Genomic DNA, 22,440 nt, shown 5'->3' with positions numbered 1-22,440 from the left:
ATTTTGAGAGCTTGGGAAGTGATGAGAACCTTCAAAGTGGGAATGTTCGATGGCCCTTTTATACTTGTCCGTGAGGTTAACTCGCGGCCTTTCGGTTGATCTTACAAATACTTCTTCTTGGGGCGTGGGATTGCTTTGAAATGATAGGCACTATTTTTACAAAGTCTCCATGCAAGACGCGAACGGAAGTTGAGAGAAGAACCATGAATGAGTGGTGAATGGCAAGTCCGTGTGCTGCGTGGGGCAATATCAACGGCCTTGGCAAGCTTACCCCAAGCCACTGCAAGTATTTCCGAGACTAACCAAATCGGGCCAAACTGATTGCGGTAGTCTGACTAACTATACATCCCGCCCAATTTCACGCGAGGATAGGTACTGAATGTGACATAAAAGGCCCTATTCACCCCCGATTTCCTAGATTCTTCACTATTCCGAATATATCAAAAAACAGTCGTGAAAAAAACCTCCCTTCCATCTCCAACTTCTTGCTCCTAAAATGGATGATAAAGTTGCACTTATCTTTGGCTATGGACCGCATGTCGGGTTCGCCGTTGCAGAATCTTTCGCAATGCAAGGCTATAAAGTCGCTGTAGTGTCACGATCAGAACATTCTTCAGAACCTGCAAAGAAGTACCTCAAGATCCAAGCGGATCTCTCGGTCCCCTCCTCAGTTGAAAGCATTTTCACAAGAGTCATCGAAGAACTCGGGCATCCAACCGTTGTAGTCTACAATGGTAAGTCATTTTCTCTTTTGCTACGGGCATGGACTTTCGGGAGCGAGGCGCTAAGATATCTCCTAGCCTCCGCTGTCAGCGTCGACCCATCGACTCCTCTTAGTGATCAAATCTCCGAATTCGAGTCTGCAAACAATGTCAATATTGTCTCTGCATACATCGCAGCAAAGTTGGCAGTAAAATCTTTCACTCTTTTACCACGCCAGTCACCGAGAACATTCATCTATACCGGAAACAAGCTCCCCTTGATGATCGTGCAACCACTCCTAGCCCAGGGAGTGGGCAAAGCGGGCGCTGCACACTTGATTCATTATTTAGCTGAGGAGTACAAAGACCAGGGCTACAAGTAAGTGCCCAAAATGTGGCAAAATCGACTTTTTTCTCAGGAGCCCATGAACTAACAAGACTAACTCAGATTCTACTTCGCGGACGAGCGCAAGCCGGATGGAGAGCCGGTTTACTCTGCCATCGATGGGCCCGCTCATGCTGAGTTCTACACGCAGCTGGTTGAGACTAACGTGCAAGGGCCATGGTTTGCAACTTTCGTCAAAGGACAGGGTTATGTTTCTTTCCCCGAGACGTTTGTTCACGATGCTATTGATCTGCCCAACCCAGCTCAGTGATGACTCTTCTACTTATTCTAGAAGCTGGAAATTTTGCGCGTTTGTTCTGTTACTATCTATGACAGACTCTTAAATACAGTATTATTATTCTACTATTGATGTATGTTCTGCACAACTAGACGCCTGTGGGTTACAGGCAGGAACTTTGCTTAGTGGGTTTTTGATAAATATTTCATTGGATGCGTATTTGCCTCATCGGTGAGCACTTGTGATTGACTCAATCTAGTTTTGCGTGGCTCTATACCAGAAGAGGTAATTAATCGACCAAGCTCGGATCAATAACTTTTCCGCTTCAAAAAGGCCGGTGGGTACACCTCGTATAGCTGCCTTTGGGAGCCATTTCTGGCATAGCGTAAGCAGGGCATGCAAATGGTCGAACGTTTTAAGTTCACATTGGTTTCACCTCTCATGCTGTCAAAGTTCACTTCCTGACGAAGAGAACCAATAGCCTGGGTATTTGAGTTATGAAAATTTGAAACATTTGTTTCTGCAATTGATTCTTTCTTGGAACCCTGAATGAGCATCACCTCCACAGCTGACGGCTTAGCGGCCGAGTTGTGGCTTACATCCATTGGCTTGAACCCCCCTCATTTTAAGCAGCTGAACTTAGCCGCTTTTCGGGTTTTCAGCTACCTACCATTGAGAGTTATAAATACGGCCATGCGCCGAACTCCCTTGTGTTTGGTTTCTTCCCTCAATTCGCTCAGTAGTCAGTTCGCCTTCGTAGAGGCGTTTTCAGCACCACGCAGAGCCAACGGCGGCTCCACTTCAACTGCTAACAATAAGTATTGGCATTCTACCCGATGTCCGCAACTGAGATTAAAGAGGACTATAACCTGCAGGAGGCATGGGACCGGGCGTGCGCGTCATTCGCACAGACAACCAAAGTCGATCTCACTATAACGCCAAAATATACTGTTGATGAGGTGCTTGACCAAATTCAAACAAAGCAAGATGAGGACGACGAGCGAAACAACAAATACAAGGTCGCAAAAGATGTGATCGGCAAAACATTGACCTTTATCACGGTCCTGGGGGGCATAGCTGCGCAGGGTGCTAGTATGGTAGGTGTTCCTGCAATATGAAGTCCGCAACTTCTGCTTATCACTACATATCAGGTTTTTGCCCCCAGTAGCCTGTGTTTCAATGCAATCTCTTATCTTATTAGCACCGGAGCTAAGTACAAGCGCATTTTTAGCAGTCTAGCAGAGCTATTCCAGCGCATTTCGGATGTGCTAGAGCGCTGTAAGATTTACATGCGCCTGCCTCCAGACGCAGTGGACATATCCCTTAGGAAGATCATTAACGAAGAGTTGGTATGCTTTGTCGACATCTGTGCACTTTCCATCAAAGTTCTCAAGGGGCACAAAATCTTCACTGCGCTCAAGGTTTTTGCCTTCGACGGCGACGAAGGCGTCAGTGGTGAGCTGAATCGCCTGGCTAATCTCGTTGAGCGTGAGTCTCAAATGCGGGGGACGCTGGGATTCGAGTCGCAAAAGATTAGCGAGATGGTGATCATTGAGAACCGAGATGGGACTAGGAAAATCAATGCCTCTGTGGATAGCCTCATCAATTTCGAGAAGAAAAGAGATGTGGAAAGTGCCTCCAAAAGGATTCTGAAGAATATCGATTCAAATCTTGACACTCCGAGTGAGAGCTACAAGATTGTTCAGACTACCTACAGACGCCTTCTGAATGAACAAGTCGAAGGCAGTGGGGCTTGGCTTCGAAGTGATCCATTGTACACTGCATGGACCTCCACTCAGGATTCATCCTTGTCCATACTCGGAATCTCTGGAGCTGAAGGATATGGCAAGTCTTTCCTTTTCGCCGCCATCACTAAGGACTTGCAAGAAATAGATCCCCAGGCTACGGAGGATCTGACGTGCACCTCCGCTGCCTTCTACACGTTTGAACAGGGGTTGGATGATGCATCTCTGACGAAAGCTCTGAAAGTGCTTGCATGGCAGGTTGCCAATACAGATATTGTTTATCGCAAAGATTTGAGCTCTGTTCAGCTATCCGGTGTGAACCAGGTAGAAAACCTCTGGGAGCTTCTATTTGCGAAGTCCTACAAGAGCGACTCGAGTTTCTTCCTCCTGTTCGACAGCGTTGACAGGATGGATACAGCTCACTTCAAAGGACTCATCCAGCTTCTGACAAATTTACAGGCTGTGTCTGAAACCTGGCCTCGCTTCAAACTCCGGATTCTGCTGTCTGGGCGGGACGAAACAATAGGGAACATTAAAAGGCAAATTGGAGAAGATTTCGCCGTGATTGATGTGGCTTCCAAGAACAGTGATGACTTGCGCAACTTCATCACCGACCGCATGAACAAAATGGACATTCTCAGTGGTTCATCGGATCAAGTTCTTCATCTGCGGCAGGAGATCTTACAAGCCCTCATGACCGAAACGCATGGTGATTTTGTCAATGTTGGTCTGATCTTGCATGAAATCAGTGGAAAGCAGCGCCCGGGCGAAATTCGAGACATCTTGTCTCGATCAGGAGGAAATCGGTCTGACACGATCGTGAGAAAGATGGAGCTCCTGAATGAAACACTAAGTGACGATGACATCTCCGACCTGAACACTCTCCTCACCTGGGTCGTGTTTGCCAAACGCCCCCTCAGTTTGCAGGAGCTGGAAGCAGTCCTTTTTCTTAAAACTCGAGAGTCTTCTCTCCGATCACTAGCGGAGAAGATCACGAACCAGTACTCCTCGCTGCTTCGCATCCTTGGCGAACCACACCCCGTCACCAAAATCACCCCGCCAGCGTCAAAGGTGATGCTAGTGTCTGACTCCATCGAGGAGTTTCTACGGACGGAGTTGCAACCAGGCGACCCCGAAGATGCCCAGAACTTGAATCGTATTGGCGATGTCGATGAGGTTGAGGTCAGGATTGTCCGGCGATTTCTGGAGTCTGTTTGCGACCCGAAATTGTTCAATAAATTCGGGTTTGATGATTTCTTCCAGCGAAAACTTAAGGGAAAGTCTGCTCGCGCTGGAGTGGATATTGAAACAGCGAATCTGAGAATCGTGGCAGATTGCTTAGAGGTCATCTGCTCCAGCGAATCGCCAGATTCAGCCCCGTTGCTCGATTATGCAATCGCCTGCTTCGCTGGCCATCTCATGGACGCCGATCCTTCTCTGACACAACCACAACACAAAATGGCGCTCGGTCCTCGGTTAGTGCAACTGTTTGCAGACGAGGCTACTATTGCGCAATGGTGGACCACGGAAAATACCTGGCTTCGGGCAATGTGGATCTTCGACGATGAATATACCGACGTCATGTTGAGATGGCTCCAAGACTCTGCCTTCACGAAGAACCTCTCGAGTGATCAAATCAGGTGGGTGAAAAGTCTGAGTTCCAAGTCCGAGCCTGATGCAGATCTTCTCGAACACATCGCCCGGTTCATGGGGCGCAGATGGTTACAGGAAGGCACGGAGGGCATTGTTTACACTTTCGCCGCGATACATGGGTATCTCACAAAGGTACGACCGGCATGATTGCCTTCAAGAACAGAGTAGCTGTGGGCTAATTGGTTCATAGATCGAGAGCCGAAAAAATCCTAGCCTCGATCGATTCGATATCAATGCAGAAATTGAGGACGTCGAAACCAGTCGGATTTTCGACGCTGCGCAATGGGTACAGCACCAGATTGGATTGGATAAATTGGGCTATGAAGAGACTCGTAACCTGGCACGCACGCTCCGAGATCTTGCCAGACACCCTGAGGCCATTGAACAATTCAAGATCGCGTCCTCCCTCCAGAGTGACAACTGGCTTTCGCAATGGGGGCTAGCAGGCTGCTATGCCTCCCAAAGAGAGTACAAGATGGCGATCGAGGTTTTGGAGGCAACGGCGAAGTCAATTGAGTCCGGCGAAATAGCAGACGCTGATGAGGCTAAATTAGAGCTCTTTTGGATATCGCGCGAGCTCGCTGAATGGAACAAGGAGGCTGGTAATACCGATCAAACGCTCGCAATTTACAAGAGCATACTTCAGGTCGAGCCGGATGACTACGAAACGGCGCTTTCGTTGATGACGTTCTTCCACGAGAACAATAACTACCAAGGTCTGCTTGAATTCCTACAATCGCGCAAGGACTCGACGGATAAAGCGACGGGACGAGATCATCGCACGGAAGCGTTCCACGCGCACTACGACAACGAGAAGTACCATGAAGCTCTCTTCGCGCTAGCTTACAATACCGAACATTTCGAAGCCATTCTCGAAAGCTATAATATCGCTGTCAATGCTGCAAAGAAGCGATACACCGAAGCCAGACAAGCTGGCAATATCGCCGAAGAGGAGTTTGGCCGGGTCTGCCAGGCCCTACTCATGCACAGGGCTGCTCTTCTATGCTATAACAATACCACCAACATCGAAGAGCACAGGGAATTTGCCATCGACCAATGGGTACTTATTCTGCAGATGGATGAGCCCAGTGAGTCGTATCTTCCAATTGCGAAATCGATGGTTCGCAAGAAACTGGCGACTGTCTGTTTCCAGGAAGCTCGACGTGATCCGGCCACTGCCGAGCAGTATTTAGAGCATCTTGAGCAGACGGCGTCTTTAAAAAAGAAAGGTTATTGGGAAGGGACATACGAGGAGACATACCCAATGCGGCTCATTTCCCGGTGGTACGCGTTGCAGGGCGACGAACACAAGGCCAAGGATACTTTGCGGGCTCCTGTCAAGGTTTACCTTGATCTTCTTTCGGACGAGGATCCGCTCAACGACTGGCAGGGCTATCACGGATTGGCAATGCATCTGATGTCTGCGGGCCAGGATGCCGACGCCCTCGCCGCATGGTCTTTGATTGTTCCAATCGACGACATGGAGACTGAAGACAATCTTTCGGAAACAGATAGCAAGCCAGCTGAGCTTCAAGGCCCAATGCTAGACATATGTGATGGGCGTTGTAGAACCAAATGGTCATTCGCAGACAACATCTACGTGTGTAGAGACTGTGACTATGTTGAGTTTGATGAAGGCTGCCTGAAAAAGCTCCGAGAAGGAACCTTGGTCCCTGAAGTTTGTGGAAAGAACCATGAGATGCTGCATGTTCCCTCGTATGATGCAGCCGACCGCGAGAAGATCGGCGCAGGCAATGTAAAGGTTGGAGAGCACATTCTTCCGGTTGAAGAATGGCTTCAGCGGCTTAAGACAGACTGGGCGATCAAATGAGCCTTATCGCTTGGGCAGTATGACATTCAAGACTATCATGTTTCGAAAGAGATAGTTAAATCAATATCTGTAGTTACTTCAATGATCACTAGCATTCAAATACGATCACCACCAAGTTCGACTTAAGCGCAAATTCTAGATCAGCGGAGACAATTCTAGGGCCCGTAGCGGCTAGACTTGTGGAGAGTCTTCCGACTCAAAGACCTCGGGAGCTGGTGGGAATAAGTTACCATAGACATGAACCGGGGCACGACCGTGGAGACAGTCGATCCAAAAATAAAACCCCTTGAAATGTAGCCAGATTGAGCTCGAGAAAATCAGAAAAGAAGTCTATCTCAAATGACACGCCTTCATTAATAATCAAAAAGCCATAGTCAGCCATACAATTGGAATGCTATGCGTCGAATTTGTCATCCCTGCTTACGGTGACGGACCAGGGACTCGTGACCCCACATTGAGGCAGAAAAGACAACGCGCCTTCATAGCCTGACCAGAAAGGCACTATCTTAGAATAAACTAACAACATGGGAGCAAAAGGGTGCTGGACGTGTAGAGGTATTTTGAAATTAGGTTTTTCTATCCACCTCCAGAGCTGACTTGCCTCTTTGAATTTAGCGCGCAAGGTAAAATGTGATCTGGGCCAGCCAGTCTGCGGCAATTGTATCAAGGCACAAAAAGCATGTCAAGGCTATGGGATCCAGTTGTCTTGGCCCCGAAGAGGCGATGACCGGCGGGCATTAGTGCACGACACGGAAACACTGAGAAGAGCATCGCGGCGGCGAAAAGGTGATGCAGCATTCTTGAACACCTCTCACTGGGATGTTTCGCTATCAGACACACTTGACCAAAGAAAGAATATTGGTAAGGATCCAATTCCTGATCTCTCGACGCATGTTCCGTATAGCTAACATGAAATCGATGCAGCTCATTATCTACACACCATGAGAGTACCACATCTACCGTATCTCCCTTCCTCTCACTTCGGAGGAGATGACACTCTTCTCCTTCAATTCTGTAAGTCCTGTCCGGAGATTTCACTAGAAAACAAGCTCTAATAAGGTGATGCAGTTAACGAAAGCAAATCGCAAATATTGACACCCATCATCAACGACTCATTAGCTCATTTCATCATGAGAGTAGCACTATCCGATTCCTCTTTTACTTCCAACTTGGTCCTAGAAGGAATATTGACCATCGCCTCATTGCAACTTCAAGGCGTTTCGAAGAGTAGCGCCCGCCAACACCGACTCATATCATTGCTACGCGAAAACATCATGCAGATCGATAAGGAAAACGTCCTTCGAAATCTTATTACCACGATGTTATTATACCAATATGAAGTATCGCTCGTCATCTGCTATTTTGAATGAGCAAAGATTGCTGATTAGTCTCAGGTTTGTACCACAGCAAGTCCAAAGAAATGCTGGAGTTTATATCTTTGCGGCGCGAAGAAGATCATCGATGCATCTTCAGCAACAGTTGAATTATACAAAGATGAGAGCGCCGTTCTCATGGACTGGATCTACTACCATGAGGTGGTCTCGGAGTTTAGCATTCGGCATTGGGCCGAGGCCGATGCGGTAGACAGCTTCTGTAAGGGTCCATTGGCGATACGGCCCAAGGGGTCATCATTTGATGGCTCTGAAGTGAGCGTAATGAAAATCATGTCCGTTCTGATGTGCTGGCTAATACAGGCATAGATATCAAGCAAGAATACATGTCCCACTGACGTTCTTGATCTGCTTCGGGTTATATGCAAGCGACCATCGACATGTGACCACGACGATCTAACATATGACAAGTCTGATATTGCGCAAATGTACGAGCTCAAGCGAAGACTTGAAGAAGCCGTTGGAGAGAATGGGACATTCCATGACATCGCGGAGGTAACATCGACCAGACAAGGGATGCTTGCCTATCTCTATCGATGTGCGACGTTGATATACTTAAATCGTGCCGTACTTAAGGTCTCGAATGCTTCATTCCACCATAGGAGATTAGTCAGGGAGGGTATCCTGGTTCTACAGAACCTCGGATTTTGCGAAAGTGCCTGGCCGATGCTCATTTTAGCCTGTGAGGCCAATGAAGATGAGCAACGGTTGCAAATCCTACAGACTTTATCGCAGTCGGGACAAGAGCCGCTGCACCGATCAAGTCATGTGCCCTTGATTCAACGCATGATCGAGGCAATATGGAACCAGAATGACCTCGGGTGTGACAGCGATGTGGATTACTCCAGAACACTACATGCTGTTATTTCGACTGCCCCGGCTTTGCCACTATTTGCTTGAGTCTACTTTGCGAGCCTAATAATATGACAGACTGGAGCTACTGATTATATGTATGTATGACATAGAAGTGGCATCAATTCGTAGAGGTATCATCATATCACATCTTTACTATCAATGCACCATCTGACTAGTAGCGAAATCCTGTCAAATAGTTAGTATCGGTTGTTAGCGATGGAGAGGACCATTCATACCGGGAAGTGGTCGGTGATACTAGCGGCCACCCGTTCAACATCCTCAGCAAGTTCCTGCACGCCCAGATCCCACTGTCGAAGGTTGGCACCGGTCGCTCCAGTAGACCCAGCAGCCTCCGTGTCGAATGTGATTATTCCATCAATCTGGTCGATTTGTCCACGGAGACGGCCTTGCTCCACCATCTTCGCAGCGTAGTCCTGTGCCTTTTCACCAGCGGTCATTTCGCCGGAGTCCCGAAGGCCCAAAATCGACCCAAGCACATCGACAGAGATGTTGACGTAGAGTTTGCTTGCAGCGACGAGATTGTGCTCGATGACTGCCTTGTCAAGCACCGTGGTGCCATCGGCAGTCACAGCGAGTTGGTGGGGCTGGAGCTTCTTGGCAAATGCAGCAACTTCATCAGCATTCAGAAGACGATCAAGGAACATTTTCTCCAGGATGGAGAACTCCTCTACCGATGGGACACGATCATCCTTATAGAGACGGGACAGAGTACGCGAACGTTGCGGTCCTGCAGGTGCCAGAACCGCACAGCGAATGGCGGCCGACAAGGCCGTGAGGCGGTCACTTTCGTCAACACCTTGAGCAAGGCTGACATTGAAGTATTCCTGTGCAGCATCCAAGAACCGCCGCCGAGCATCGAGAATCCGCGCCTGCGACAGCTGGAAGTATAGTTTTGCATCGTGGTCCTCGAGCTTGCTGGGCAAGTTCTTGATACGATTCAAGAATGCTTCGGCGCTTGTAGTGTCATCATCCTCCAAGTAATAACGTACGATGCGGATCCAAAGTCGAGCCTTGGCCGCGTCGGAGACTAGCCGCTGCGAGCTGTCGATGTTGATACCCGACAGCGCCCGCGCCGCGGCAGTGTACTCCTCCTCTGACTCATAGGCCTCGGCCAGGATCTCACGAATTTGTGAGTCTTGTTCTTCGGCCGAGGTGGCGCGAGATTGAAGTAATGTGACAGCGTGTTGACCGACTTTGATCTTGACTTCGGGGTCGAAATTGCGGAGAACGGCGATGAAGGAGTCGAGGAGGGGTCGTGCAGCGACGATGCTGACATCTTCGTTGAGGATTGAGTCGAGGTAGTAGACTATGTCTTGGGCGAGCTCGTCGCCGGACGAGCTAGCCACGATGTCGTTGAGAAGGTCGTTGTACTGCTGGAGCTTGGTCTGTTGGTGGGGCGTGGCTTCAATGGCCGCGAGGGCGGAGGTGACTTTCGGAGACGCCATGGTAGGGTGTGTAGCTGGAGGGTTAGAAGAAGACAGATTCAGCTGCCTGACAGGCTCCAGACTCCAGACGCGGTGATGTGGGAGTGAGCAATGGTGGGTGATGAGTGTCGGCTTATCGATAAGAGCGGAGAGCGGCTTAGTATAGCGCCGACTCTTAATAACAACCTCTGTTTGGGGAAAGATGCATAAACAAGTAGCATCATCCGAGGCTATGATTGAAAAGGCAATGGACTTCAATCTAACAATAAACACTGTGTCGATGGACAGAAAACCTCATTCGAAAAGGCCTCCCGGGAGGCTTGCCATCGGCATTGCTAGGCGAAATTCTGACAATTGGACAATTGTCAGATCTTCTTAGCCAGCGAATGCCTGAAATATTTCCGTACAATTACAAGTTGCCTGCTTCCAGATACACGCCTTTACGTCAAGCTACCCTTCCACCGGGGACGCACGCAGGTGAAGTCATCCAAAGAGCCGCCCCTCACCGCCTTGGGCTGACCCAGATTGGTAGCTTCACCCGCATGTGGCGCACCTCCAACTTCGACCTTTTTCGATTGATTCACCAGCCCTCGGTCTCTTCATACCTTCTCTGCAGTCGCATACGCTCTCTCTTCTGCCAAACCCGACCACGGCCTCACCTCACCCGCTTGCCTATCACCATGGCCCAAGTGAAGCAAGATCCGGATGCTATGTACATCAAGGATGACCCCGACAGCAAGGACACTGTGCTTGCAGACATTGATGACGAGGATCTCTACGAAGATGCGGGAGATCTGGATTTTACCCTGGCAGCGCAAAATGTGTGGATGTCTCGCCTGCCCCGCCAGCTATGGGAGCACTGGTCGCAACTGGACGATGATGAGGAAATTGAGATCGGGACAGTCAGGATAGAGGGAGATGTGAATGATTTGAAACGGGTAAGATAAGACCACAATAATCAGCTTCATCTTCGCGGAACTCATATGTTTCTCATGATAGGTCAGCTTGAGGCTTCACGACCGCCCAGATAACCAGGATATCCCGAAAGACTACATTTTGCAACAACAAACCATCAACACCGTAAACGCTTCACACATGACACAAAATACCTACCTCTTCACAGAAAAGGATATTCCTGGCGCGGAGAATCGAATGGCGACGTTTGGCGAGAACCGCTCGGCTTTGTACGAAGCCATGAAGCGCGAGGCGCGGAGGAGAGAACAGGGCAAAAAGTGGGAGCCATATGTGCGGAAAACAGTGCCGAGTATGTGCCGCCGAGACCACAAGCTTTGAAGTTCACTGACTTACACGGACTAGAACACACGGCACTTGTGGGACAGGTCAGCGAAGAGTTCAATTGCCTTCCGGTAGAAAACGAAGAATTCCGACGGATTTCGGAGCAGCGAGCCCTGGAGGCTCTCAAGCCGAGGAAGGAGACCGTGTTCATCGACAAGATCCCTGGAAAATTCATGCAGAACCGCCATGCGCTGCCTGTGGAGAAGAACACGTTCGTGGTATGTTTTGCCAACATCGTATCCTCCCTACGCCAGCCTGCTAACACATCTACAGCAAACCACGAAACTTTCCAAGGCCAAAGCCCAGGAGAACAAGTCTACACGTATGCCTCAGAACGAGTTGCTGGATCGCATTTTCGACTGTTTCCGCCAGTTCCAGTACTGGCCATTTAAGACCCTCAAGGCCAAGCTACAGCAGCCAGAGGCTTATCTCAAGGAGACTCTTGAATTGGTTGCGCACTTGGTTAAGTCTGGAGATTTTGCTATGACATGGGAGTTGAAGCCGGAGGCACAGCAGAGCAACTATGCTATGATGGCGGCATATGGAGACGCCAAAGCCGAGTTGCCTCCCGGATTCGACGATGCCTCAGATGATGAACCGACTGCATCTGGCGTTGACGATATTCAATTTGAAAATGTCTAACAAACATTTGAATATTTGAACCTACCTTCATCATGTACTAGATTAAACCACCACCATTAATGCATATGCTGCGCGGCGCGTTTTTTGATTGACTCGATTTTCTTGAGTTACAGATTACGAAAATTAGCTTCACCGAAATTACCCAACAACTCAAGGAGACAATGTGTTTCTGAGTTCCAAATCACACCTCTAGTTATGAGTACTTCCGAGGATTAAGTTAGTAGGGTAGATAAATATCCCCGCGCTAGGTGATCTGAACGTGGACAGGATATAGCGTAATGCCAGCGATTTTCACGGCAAAGAAACAGAGGCCAAGGCTTAATATCTAAGAATCATCTTGGAACCTCTTTCATTCACTTTCTAAGACTTTCCTCCAGTGCCATTCAATCTGGATGCGCCGATTCGTATCACGTGATGTAAACCGCCACTGCGGGCCAAGGCGCGACACCGTCATCTCAAGCTCCAAATTTCTCGAGCAGATCCTCCCTTCCCAACTAAGCTCTTTCTAGTCTGCTTGTCTCTAGAGCTCCAGACTCATCCCCACTTCACCCACTGACCTAGTATTTCCATAGCAAGCCCTCATGACAGAAAACGAGGATTTACTGGCCAAAATTGGTCAGCTTGCAGGTAATGCACTCGATCTCACATTTGTTTCAGTAGTTCTAATAAAGTGCAGGTCAAATCAACAGACACAAGACCCAAGGCAGCCAGCCATATCAACCATCAGCGCACCATTCACAACATGTGTCGCGTCATTCTCCTGCTCACCAAGGCTGGGCTCCTTACTCTCGAGGCAGAGGCCGTCGTCCTACAGCTCCGCACCGGCACCGCACACTTGTTTTGAATAATGGAGGCGCAGGGTCTAACGCCAGTGGTACCTCCTCTCCTGGCCCTGCGAGCGACCATGATGGTGAAGCGCGTCCGACACCTAGTTCGACCGGGTGGATTGCGAAGCGGGATCGTCACATGCAGTTGATCAACTCCGCTGTTTATGACAAAGAAACCCAGGCTAGAGCAAGGGCCATGGAAGAGACTCGTAAGCTCAAAGCAGAGCGACGTACTCAACGTGAACAGGCAAAGGTTCTTCGGTATGCGCAAGGTTCTACAGTCTCGACCCCTGCACAACCCTCCGCCGACCATCAGATTCTTGTCAATGATATCCCATTCAAGGTTATGCGCGGCGGAAGCAAGCTTGTCAGGGTATCAGGTTTGTGTCTTCTCAAATTTTCCATTTTTTCTGAGAACTGGCTTACCGTTAATAGATAACCCCGCCAAAGCCGATACCACGCCGAAGCGAGTCACCGTGGCTGGCGTGGCCTTTGTGCGCAGCAAGAACGGCAATCTGCACCGTCTCGGAGCCGTAACATCGAAGAAGTCAGTTTATAGATTATACACCGTGAGCCCGACACTGACACCCCCAGACAACCAACAGCCGTCAAGAAACGCGACGAGCTGTGCAAGCGATTTACAACGACCGGTATTTTGTTTTCCAACGGACCACCCGCTCCGCCCTTCACACCCCCAGTAGAACTAACCAAACCCCAGGAACATGCTACAAAGGACCATCATGTCTCTACATCCACGACCCAAGCAAGGTGGCCATTTGCAAAGACTTCCTCCAAACGGGCCAATGCAGCGCCGGTGAGAGCTGCGATCTGTCCCACGATCCATCTCCTCACCGCTCCCCAACTTGTATGCATTTCCTTAGAGGCCGTTGCGCAAACCCCGAATGCCGCTACGCCCACATCCGCACCACCCCTGGCGCACCCGTATGTCGTCCATTCGCAACCCTGGGCTATTGTGAAGCAGGCGAAACCTGCCCAGATCGCCACGTGCACGAGTGTCCAGACTACGCGAACACCGGTGCCTGCCACAAGAAGCGGTGCACGTTGCCTCACGTCGACCGCGCTGGTCAGATCCGCAAGGCGGCCGCCGCAGCGGCGAAGACCGAGCGCTCAGACGATTCTGATCCGTCTAGTGAGGAAGAAGATTATGACGCCATTGATTCTGACGATGTTGACTCTGACGAATTTGATGAGGAGCTCATTGGAGGTGAGGATAGTGGCGAGATGTCGCGGCAGCAGGATTTCATCCACTTCTAGTTCTAGGACCCCTGGCACTGTAGTTGTTGGATAGCTTCTTTCTTGCCCTTTGCGTTCTTCCTCCTTCATTATTCGTTTTTCATTCGGCCTTTGGCCGTGGTTTACACCTCATGCGGTTCTGGATCTGGATCCAGATCCGAATCCGCCGATACCCCCGAACATGTCTAGCGCACCCAAGAAAAAGAAAAGTACCTAGGACTTTTTCCATTCTCCCAACCCGTAGCTTCGTAACTCCAAGTAATACTTCATAGGCGACAACCAAGAGATCCAGTTTAGGCATCTCTGCACAACGTGTGATAGTGACGAACCTGCAGGAACCGTCCTGGTGACTTCCTCTGCATATGAGGACCTGACACTTGAAACCTTGAGAACCATTGGGACGCAGTTAACCCGTGTGACTGGCCAACAGCTCGGTGTTTACCGTGCGCGTGCGTATCGTCAGCAGCTGCCCAAGTTGAGGCGAGGGCTATAGATGTTTAGGCTTGGATTGTGCATTGGTGGAAGGCTTGGTGATATGCAGCTGGGTGATCTATGCAAGAGGACTCGGGCGGATCATTCGTCAGACTTGGGGATTGCTTTGTCTTTTGGGCAAGGGAATTTCCGAGTCGTTTGCTTTTTTGAGATCGATGACATGGTTCGCGGAATGATTTCCGATAGGATGTGAATTTGGGAGTCGTTTTAACCGGGTCACTTTGGGATTGTTATGACGGAGTTCTTTTCTTGCGTATTTTCTTGCATGGTTTTCGGGTCGGATTTATTACAGCTGGTGAGAATCCAGAGTCAAGTCGATAACATTTGGTTCTGTTGGCCTAGGCGACTGTATATATCTTGGCGCAACGCACGGCATGTACATAGGATGACGAGACTCGTTTCTGCTACAATTTAGATTAAGTTATAGAACAAACGCAGGGATTATCCATTTTATAGTCTTGCATGCTGTACATGAGATGCGTCTACTGTAAGTAACTGCGGTGGGGCTGGTGCAAGCCGATATGGGCTATGAAGACACCGTCATTTGCAGAACTCATTTGAACACAGGCTAGATATCGACATTGATCTTCGATACTCGACCTTTGGTCTTGTCCAAATATCATTTCAGGAGTTGCAAGCTGTGGTTGATTCCAAGACGAAAACTGAACGGAGCTTAGGAACGCGAATCGCCGGAATACCATGCTGACTGACTATCATGACCTTCCAGATATGAATTCACTCGGTTGCAGCGCATACAGAAAAACAAGACAGACCCCGATTTGGCAACAGAGTTCCAGAGTAAAGGTAAACAAACAGTCTATCTAGGCAACGATGTACAAACGGCATCCAGAAATCCCGAAGGCAAGAAGGCCAGGCGTAATAAATCACAGACAAGAGTCTCAGTTACACCAGGGCCCCTCGGAGATACCATCACTCGTTTGTCTTCACATGAAGATCACAGAGTCCTCAATGAGTCACCAGCCCAGAATGCTAAATTATCAACCGTCAAATCCATCAAGCGGTCTACGAAGCGAACAGCCTTTCCAACCATTGCAAACCCACTCCTTCCGCATCCGGTACAAGGATATCAGACCAAACCTGGAAAATACCTAGGACTAAAAGTGGAAACATCAGCTCGAATAGGAAGTGACCCGGGAACTCCTGGTCCAAACAACAGCCCCTCCCTAAAATCTTCCTGTCTCCTGGAGCGCTCCTACCCCCAGACCCGGCCCCATATCGTGAGCCCAACAGAGCCGTGCAGGCCGATCAGGCAGGGACTGAAGTGAGGCTGTCTTGAAAAAGGGCTTGGCTGAGCGTTTCAGAGCCGTTGGGCAGAGCGCGACCCGTGTTTTGCTTGGGTGGAGCGGTGGTGGACTTCCTCTAGGCGTGGGTACTTTTCTAACGATTGTATTTCTACGTGAGTCATTCAACGGATTGCTGAATCATGAAGCTTTTGTAGCTATAGGAGTGTAGAGTAGGTTGTATTCAAGTTATATACATGGTATAACAACTGATAAATGAGGGCTTTTACGGAGTATACGCCTGCGTCACCAGCCATACCGACCCGGAACAGCATACAAGATCACGAGAAAAGTAGCATCATTCCCCGAGATGCCTTGCGGTACCCAGCCTCAGGACCTTTAGCTCAACCATGACTAAGTCAGGCAAGCGCACCGATGCCGGACTGGATCTCAATTGGATAGAAACAGTGCATTCACCGCCAGATGGAGGGGCCAGGCTACGGGGAGACCGGCCTGGTGACAGGGCCTATCACGGCGCCAGATTAGCAAGGCTAAGTATAGACGGCGAACGGACTCAGGGGCTGATGCGTCCGGGTACTGAGGGCAGAACCTTGGATTTGGAGTGGGCGTCAGAAGACAGGAACATGCATCATTGATTTTTGGCGATGAGCGGTAAGGGTACGGGTCCGGCTTCGTAGATCGGAAGGATGGGAGAAGCGCTAGAACACTAGCTTGAGTCATAGTCTGATAGTACGTAGTACGGAGTTCGGGTAATAGGACCGGGGCCGTGGAGGTCTCTACGTCTCTAGGTCTGGACAGACAATGCTATGATGCTCTGGGATAGACGACCTTGGGTAAGCGATGTCATAGTCGCACCCTGGACCAAGATGAACGGGCCTGTCACCGGGGAATCCGGGGATTGGATGAGGGAAGCGTCATTCGGAGGGGACGAGTGATCAGTACAGGGCCGTGCATCAGTCTTGAGAACCGTGGAAGGACGAGTGGATCACCCGCGGGCCGCACCCGTTCCAGAATCTGAGAATCGGAGAATCTGAATATGTCAGAATGTCAGAACCGTCAACTCGACTAGTCACCAAGAGTTATCGCCATGAGCGCTCCAACGGGTCATCACACCGAGCCATGAACGGTTGGTCGAAAAGCGTTTGGAGGGGCACAGACCAAAACCGGGGAGAAGTTTGAACCGAGCAGCGATAGCCTATCGATTATCGATAAGCCCCTCCAGTGGGATGTAAGTTCCTCTACCTGAAATGTCCTCGACTCTAGACTCCTAGCCTGCTACTCCTGGACTCGGATGTTGGACTTGGATTTTGGATCCTGAGTAAAAGAGATCGGGCTGACAACAAAGGTACCAGTCGGGCCAAAAAAAGAGGAAGAAAGTGATCAGATGCAAGCGTGCCCAAGATGAACAGAGCAGCCAATAGTGGGAACATGCTGAGACTGGGGGGGGCTACCGTTTCCCGCGCAGACCGCCGTAGGTACATCTTGTATGTACCGCACGTACTGAAGGTACCTGTGGAGATAGTCTGACACCCACGGAAGGCACTTGCACTCGTCCTGTACTTATCTGCCGTCCTCGGTGGAGTGCACATGCGCCTACATAATGCCGTTTCCCCTCTCCCGATCTTGAACTCATCTATCATCATTCTATCATCAGCTCTATACACTCGTCATCTTGCTCTTCATCTTTGTCGTGTTCTTTATCATCCCACATAAAATCCTCACCCCCGCCCCACCTTCCCTTTAACCTACCACACCGCCTCTTCGCTCTCGCGATGGCAAGATATTCCCAGTTCAACTTCTACCAACAATCTCCAACATCACTAGAAGTACCTGACGAGGACGAGATGAGCGTGTTGGACGACAAGATTCTCGACCCAATCTCCCCCGGGCTCTCCGATCCCCGCCGCTCATCCTACGACGCCCAAGACGCCTTCTCACATCGGAATTCCGTCTGGTCCAACTACTCTCACGCCAGTTCTGACTCTCGGCCTCCCTCTCATCTCGGCCACTCCATCCTGGATTCTACCGGCGCACAGTTCATGCCCGTTGATGGTCCCCAGTCCTATTCGCAACAACCCTGGGCTGTCTCCCGCACCGCTTCCGGCTCATGTACACCTACCGCGTATGAGCAGTATCCCCCAGAGTCCGAGAGTACTTCTGCGCCCTTTCACGGCGGTGCAGTAGGCCCCGTTGGGTCGATTTCCATGGGTGCTGCGTCGTATCGGAGTGGGATGGGTTTCCCGTCTGGTGGGGTCGCTATGTCTCCGCAGTCGAGCCAGGGTTGGATGCCGGCGCCCATGGATCTGGCCGAGGCTGCGCAGTCGAAGGCTGCTTCTTATCGAAATGGATCTCCGTTGACGCTTCGAAGGGATGGGATCCGAAAGAAGAATGCTCGCTTTGAGATTCCCGCGGAGCGGACTTTGAGTAATATCGACCACTTAATCAATCAGTCGAGCAATGAGGAGGAGATCAAAGAGTTGAAACAGCAGAAGCGACTGTTGCGCAATCGACAGGCAGCGTAAGTCTACTATGCGGTAATGGGTAGCTTGTTTCAACTAATCGGTTTCTAGGTTGGATTCCCGTCAGCGCAAGAAGCTTCATACTGAGAAGCTTGAAGAAGAAAAGAAACACTTCACGCATTCGATCAGTCAGTTAGAAGACATGGTTCAGTCTCTACAGAAGAGAGAGGCCGATCACCAGCGTGAGAAGAACGAGTGGATGGCTCAGCAGGGACAAATCACCCAATACATCGAGGGTCTTCACATGGAAAAGGACGAGATAATCCGTGTGCATACGCTGGAGACAGCCGATTTGCGCAAGAAGAACAACATCCTGATGGAGACTGTTGAGAAACTCGAACGAGGCGTAAAGCCCTCGCTGGCTGATAACCATAGCGAGTTCGTCGGCTTCGAGAATCTCAGCATGGAGGGTCACCCGTGGGAAGAGTTCACCATGGCCAATGGTCTCTCGATGCCTGAGCCGGTTCCTGCTCCACCCTCGCAGGCTCTTGCCAATGAGCGAGCATCCGAAAAGCATCCATTCAGTTGGAATGCTTTCTATATGTGCCTTCTCTTCGGAGCTTACATCGCATCCAACAACACAGTGCTACCCGGCCACTCCCTTCCCCAAATGTCGGAAGAATACCGTGCCGAGTCTGCCAATGTCTTGAAAGCCGTGCTAGCCTCGTCTCCACCAGAGCTCGCCAACCCACTAGCCCACGCATCCGTATCCGCTGCCGCACCAGGTCCGAGCATGACCGGAGTGCAGATGAACCAGATGGGTCCCACCCCAACCGGTTCCTCCACTCTGGACGAGTTACACGATACACTAGTTATGCCGACTGAGAATCAGGAGCGTGCCCAGGTGTTTGCCTTGAGTGCAGACCAGTACAATTCCCTGACTACCTTCGAGGACGACGGTGCCGGATTCAAGCCCCAACAACCCTCAAACATGCAACAGGCGCTGGCAGCCATGCGAAACCATAACGCCGCGCAGCATCGTATGCACGAAGCCTCGACCTCAGACGTCTATTCCCGCTCATTGATGTGGGAGCGCGTTCCGCCCAAGGTGATTCGCGATTTCCAGCGTATGGTCCAGGAATACGGCGTCAACCCCGTAAAGGAGGAGATGGTCGGCTTCCAGACAGCCTAACTTCAACACAAATTTCGACAGCTCTTCAGAATCTTGCTCTTCTATTCTTCTCGTGCGGGGGGTTCTAGTCCTCGAAAAACCAAAAACAGGACCAGCAATGGGTCCACAAAGCGTGCCTCTAGACCACGCATTTTCATGTAATGATTTATCGATTTGTTCGACACTTGTGTGTTTAGCGGTTTACTCTATTTACTGGTTGTTAGCGATGTGTTTTGCAGCGTGTTTGAATCATTAGCGTGGGAGGGGGACTTGTTCATATCATACGGAAATGGGGATATTGGGGATACGGGGCATGGAACAAGGAACAAGGAAATGATATGTACAGACATGGGACGACCATGATTGATTGACTTGGGTACGAGATATGAAGATCCATCGACTGTTCTGACGCCCTTTAGCGCTTGCCTTTTTCTTTTGGTTTTCCTCTCTTTTCTTCTTTTTTTCTTCTTTTTTTCGGGCTGGACCGCCTGTTTTCTATTTTCTCTTTTCTCTTTATTTGAGCTACCTTGAGAGTCGCCATGATCCTGACTCTCAAGGTGGTGTGCTCTCACTTTCAGTGTCCATACTAAACCCTTTGAACTGGCGGCGACGCCGATGAAGTTACGACCTAGCCCTTTGGGCAATGCGATATGACTATAATCCATTTACGATTGAATTTCTGCTCATTGGATTGTTGGATTGGCTTGTGTGGATCGTGTCCTCTTTTCTCCTATTTCTCGGTGTGGTCCCGAGCCAGCTTGATACTATCCGAGTACCTTGGATCCTGGATCACTCCAGACCATAATGAGAGCTCGGTAGCTCCCCGTGAGGATGTCCCACATTCTCTTGGCTGCTATTATCTCTTGCCTCTCCTAGTAGCATCTCCTTCCGAGTCCGTTCAAGCTGGAATACGACGTTTCCAGAGTTCCACGTGTAAGTTTTAGCCGAAGGACCTTGGGGGTTAAATATCACGATGGACACATCCAATCAACCCACACACAATGCGATCCACCATGACCCAGTAAATGCCCCGGTCGACGCTTGGACCGATGTCAAGCTCTGACCAAGATTCCAAGCAACGTGGACGTTGTCTGGGCGCAGATGCTCCCGTCCCGAACATGTTATACGGCGCGGGTAGGGCTAGCAACCGCCTGGAAGTACATCGACTACACCATTATGGCATAAGGACCTTGGAATGCACGTCGCAATACTTTTACTAAGATGTCTAAGATGGTATTCCACTTCAGTCAATCAAACCTTGGGCTAACTCGACGGCGCCATCTCATCGGGGGCCAAAACTCATTTGACCAGGGCCACCATCTCCCAAGGTCCCCAACCAACGGAGGCGCCGAACGCGCGATCTAGAATTTTCAAATATAAAATGAACTGTCAATCCTGCCCATATCGGACCAGTGCTAATCTTTCTCTTCTTTTCATCGGAGCCCTAACCCGAATTCCAACATTGGAATCCTTCTGGTCATCATCCTCTAGGACCTAGGATCTCGTCGGCCACTGTCAAAATGGCTTTCGACCCTCACAACGTCGACCTAACAACCGCCGACGCAGCCGAAGTAGTCTGCTACCTCGATGCCTCAACCAACGAATACAATGGCCAGCTCGGCGCTCGCGTCTCCTCCATCTTCGTAATCCTAATCATCTCCTCCGCGGCCACGTTCTTCCCGGTGCTCGCCAAACGCGTACCCCGTCTTCGCATCCCATTATACGTCTACCTCTTCGCCAAATACTTCGGTGCAGGAGTTATTATCGCCACAGCCTTCATCCACCTTCTCGATCCCGCATACTCTGAAATCGGCGGCGACTCTTGCGTCGGACGAACAGGCCATTGGGCCGATTATTCATGGTGTCCTGCCATCGTGCTCACATCACTGATGATCGTCTTCTTAATGGACTTCGGCGCTGAGCGCTGGGTTGAAGTCAAGTACGGAATTTGTCGTGAGGACCCGGAGCCGATTATGGCTTCTGGCGTGGATGTCCAGCGCGTGAGCTCAAGACAATCAAGACGGGACCTCGAGCATGGTCATGACCATGGCCATGGCCTTGCTGCAGACAAAGACCAGGACAAGAAAATGCAAAAGGAGATCGAAAGCCAAAGCCAGCTCTCGGATGAATTAAGTATCGAGCGCAGTTTCAAGCAGCAAATTGCCGCGTTCCTGATCCTTGAATTTGGCGTTATTTTCCACTCCGTCATCATCGGCTTGAACCTCGGTGTTGCAGGTGAAGAGTTCGCAACTCTTTACCCTGTCCTCGTGTTCCATCAATCATTCGAGGGACTCGGTATCGGTGCCCGAATGAGTTCTATCCCCTTCAAGAAGGGTTCATGGTTGCCTTGGGCCCTGTGTACTGCATATGGTCTGACGACGCCCATTTCTATTGCCATCGGACTCGGTGTGCGCACAACGTATAACTCTGGTTCGTTCACGGCCAACATTATCTCGGGTGTTCTTGACTCCGTGTCAGCTGGTATTTTGATTTATACTGGTCTTGTGGAGTTGCTTGCGCGTGATTTCTTGTTTGATCCGCATCGCACCCAGGATGATAAGAGGTTGACGTTCATGGTTCTTTCGCTCTTGCTTGGAGCGGGCATTATGGCTCTGTTGGGCAAATGGGCTTAATTGCAGACCTTGAAGACATAAAATGGGGAAGAGATGTGTGAGATGTGATGGATGGTTTTGTCTATCACGTTTTTATGATACCTTGATACCTTGATACCTTGATACCTTGATACCTTTGCTTTGAGATAGATAGATTGTTCGATTTGGATTGTGAAGTAGT

General features: G+C 50.0%; 8 protein-coding genes across 8 annotated transcripts; 7 read left to right on the top strand and 1 right to left on the bottom strand.

Annotated features, from left to right (window-relative positions):
• Window positions 1-496: 496 nt before the first annotated feature.
• Window positions 497-1,357, top strand: N7443_003212 (Winged helix-turn-helix transcription repressor DNA-binding; the record flags this gene model as incomplete). Its single annotated transcript, XM_056883268.1, has 3 exons — window positions 497-734; window positions 801-1,080; window positions 1,150-1,357. 3 exons carry the CDS (start codon window positions 497-499, stop codon window positions 1,355-1,357), a joined length of 726 nt encoding a protein of 241 aa, XP_056745109.1.
• An 803-nt stretch (window positions 1,358-2,160) lies between these two features.
• On the top strand, window positions 2,161-6,553 carry N7443_003211 (Transcription initiation factor IIF beta subunit; the record flags this gene model as incomplete). Its single annotated transcript, XM_056883267.1, has 3 exons — window positions 2,161-2,421; window positions 2,476-4,854; window positions 4,913-6,553. 3 exons carry the CDS (start codon window positions 2,161-2,163, stop codon window positions 6,551-6,553), a joined length of 4,281 nt encoding a protein of 1,426 aa, XP_056745108.1.
• Window positions 6,554-7,494: 941 nt separating this feature from the next.
• On the top strand, window positions 7,495-8,844 carry N7443_003210 (uncharacterized protein; the record flags this gene model as incomplete). Its single annotated transcript, XM_056883266.1, has 4 exons — window positions 7,495-7,567; window positions 7,622-7,893; window positions 7,948-8,199; window positions 8,254-8,844. The coding sequence occupies 4 exons, from the start codon at window positions 7,495-7,497 to the stop codon at window positions 8,842-8,844; spliced, it is 1,188 nt and encodes a 395-aa protein (XP_056745107.1).
• Window positions 8,845-8,955: 111 nt separating this feature from the next.
• On the bottom strand, window positions 8,956-10,265 carry N7443_003209 (PCI domain-containing protein; the record flags this gene model as incomplete). Its single annotated transcript, XM_056883265.1, has 2 exons — window positions 8,956-8,985; window positions 9,036-10,265. 2 exons carry the CDS (start codon window positions 10,263-10,265, stop codon window positions 8,956-8,958), a joined length of 1,260 nt encoding a protein of 419 aa, XP_056745106.1.
• A 659-nt stretch (window positions 10,266-10,924) lies between these two features.
• Window positions 10,925-12,182, top strand: N7443_003208 (transcription factor IIF subunit TFG2; the record flags this gene model as incomplete). Its single annotated transcript, XM_056883264.1, has 4 exons — window positions 10,925-11,182; window positions 11,244-11,508; window positions 11,562-11,758; window positions 11,814-12,182. The coding sequence occupies 4 exons, from the start codon at window positions 10,925-10,927 to the stop codon at window positions 12,180-12,182; spliced, it is 1,089 nt and encodes a 362-aa protein (XP_056745105.1).
• Window positions 12,183-12,763: 581 nt separating this feature from the next.
• Window positions 12,764-14,284, top strand: N7443_003207 (CCCH zinc finger protein; the record flags this gene model as incomplete). Its single annotated transcript, XM_056883263.1, has 5 exons — window positions 12,764-12,809; window positions 12,859-13,389; window positions 13,445-13,556; window positions 13,604-13,659; window positions 13,728-14,284. The coding sequence occupies 5 exons, from the start codon at window positions 12,764-12,766 to the stop codon at window positions 14,282-14,284; spliced, it is 1,302 nt and encodes a 433-aa protein (XP_056745104.1).
• Window positions 14,285-17,789: 3,505 nt separating this feature from the next.
• Window positions 17,790-19,668, top strand: N7443_003206 (putative bZIP transcription factor; the record flags this gene model as incomplete). The annotated part of the gene is made up of 2 exons (XM_056883262.1): window positions 17,790-18,535; window positions 18,588-19,668. The coding sequence occupies 2 exons, from the start codon at window positions 17,790-17,792 to the stop codon at window positions 19,666-19,668; spliced, it is 1,827 nt and encodes a 608-aa protein (XP_056745103.1).
• Window positions 19,669-21,167: 1,499 nt separating this feature from the next.
• On the top strand, window positions 21,168-22,280 carry N7443_003205 (uncharacterized protein; the record flags this gene model as incomplete). The annotated part of the gene is made up of 1 exon (XM_056883261.1): window positions 21,168-22,280. The coding sequence occupies one exon, from the start codon at window positions 21,168-21,170 to the stop codon at window positions 22,278-22,280; it is 1,113 nt and encodes a 370-aa protein (XP_056745102.1).
• Between the last annotated feature and the right edge of the window lie 160 nt (window positions 22,281-22,440).

Source organism: Penicillium atrosanguineum (genome assembly GCF_028827265.1).
Source record: "Penicillium atrosanguineum strain IBT 20685 chromosome Unknown utg000002l_segment0_segment0, whole genome shotgun sequence".
Lineage (NCBI taxonomy): Eukaryota > Fungi > Ascomycota > Eurotiomycetes > Eurotiales > Aspergillaceae > Penicillium > Penicillium atrosanguineum.
The sequence above is the reverse complement of the archived record's forward strand: the minus strand, read 5'-3'. Positions and strand labels throughout refer to the sequence as shown.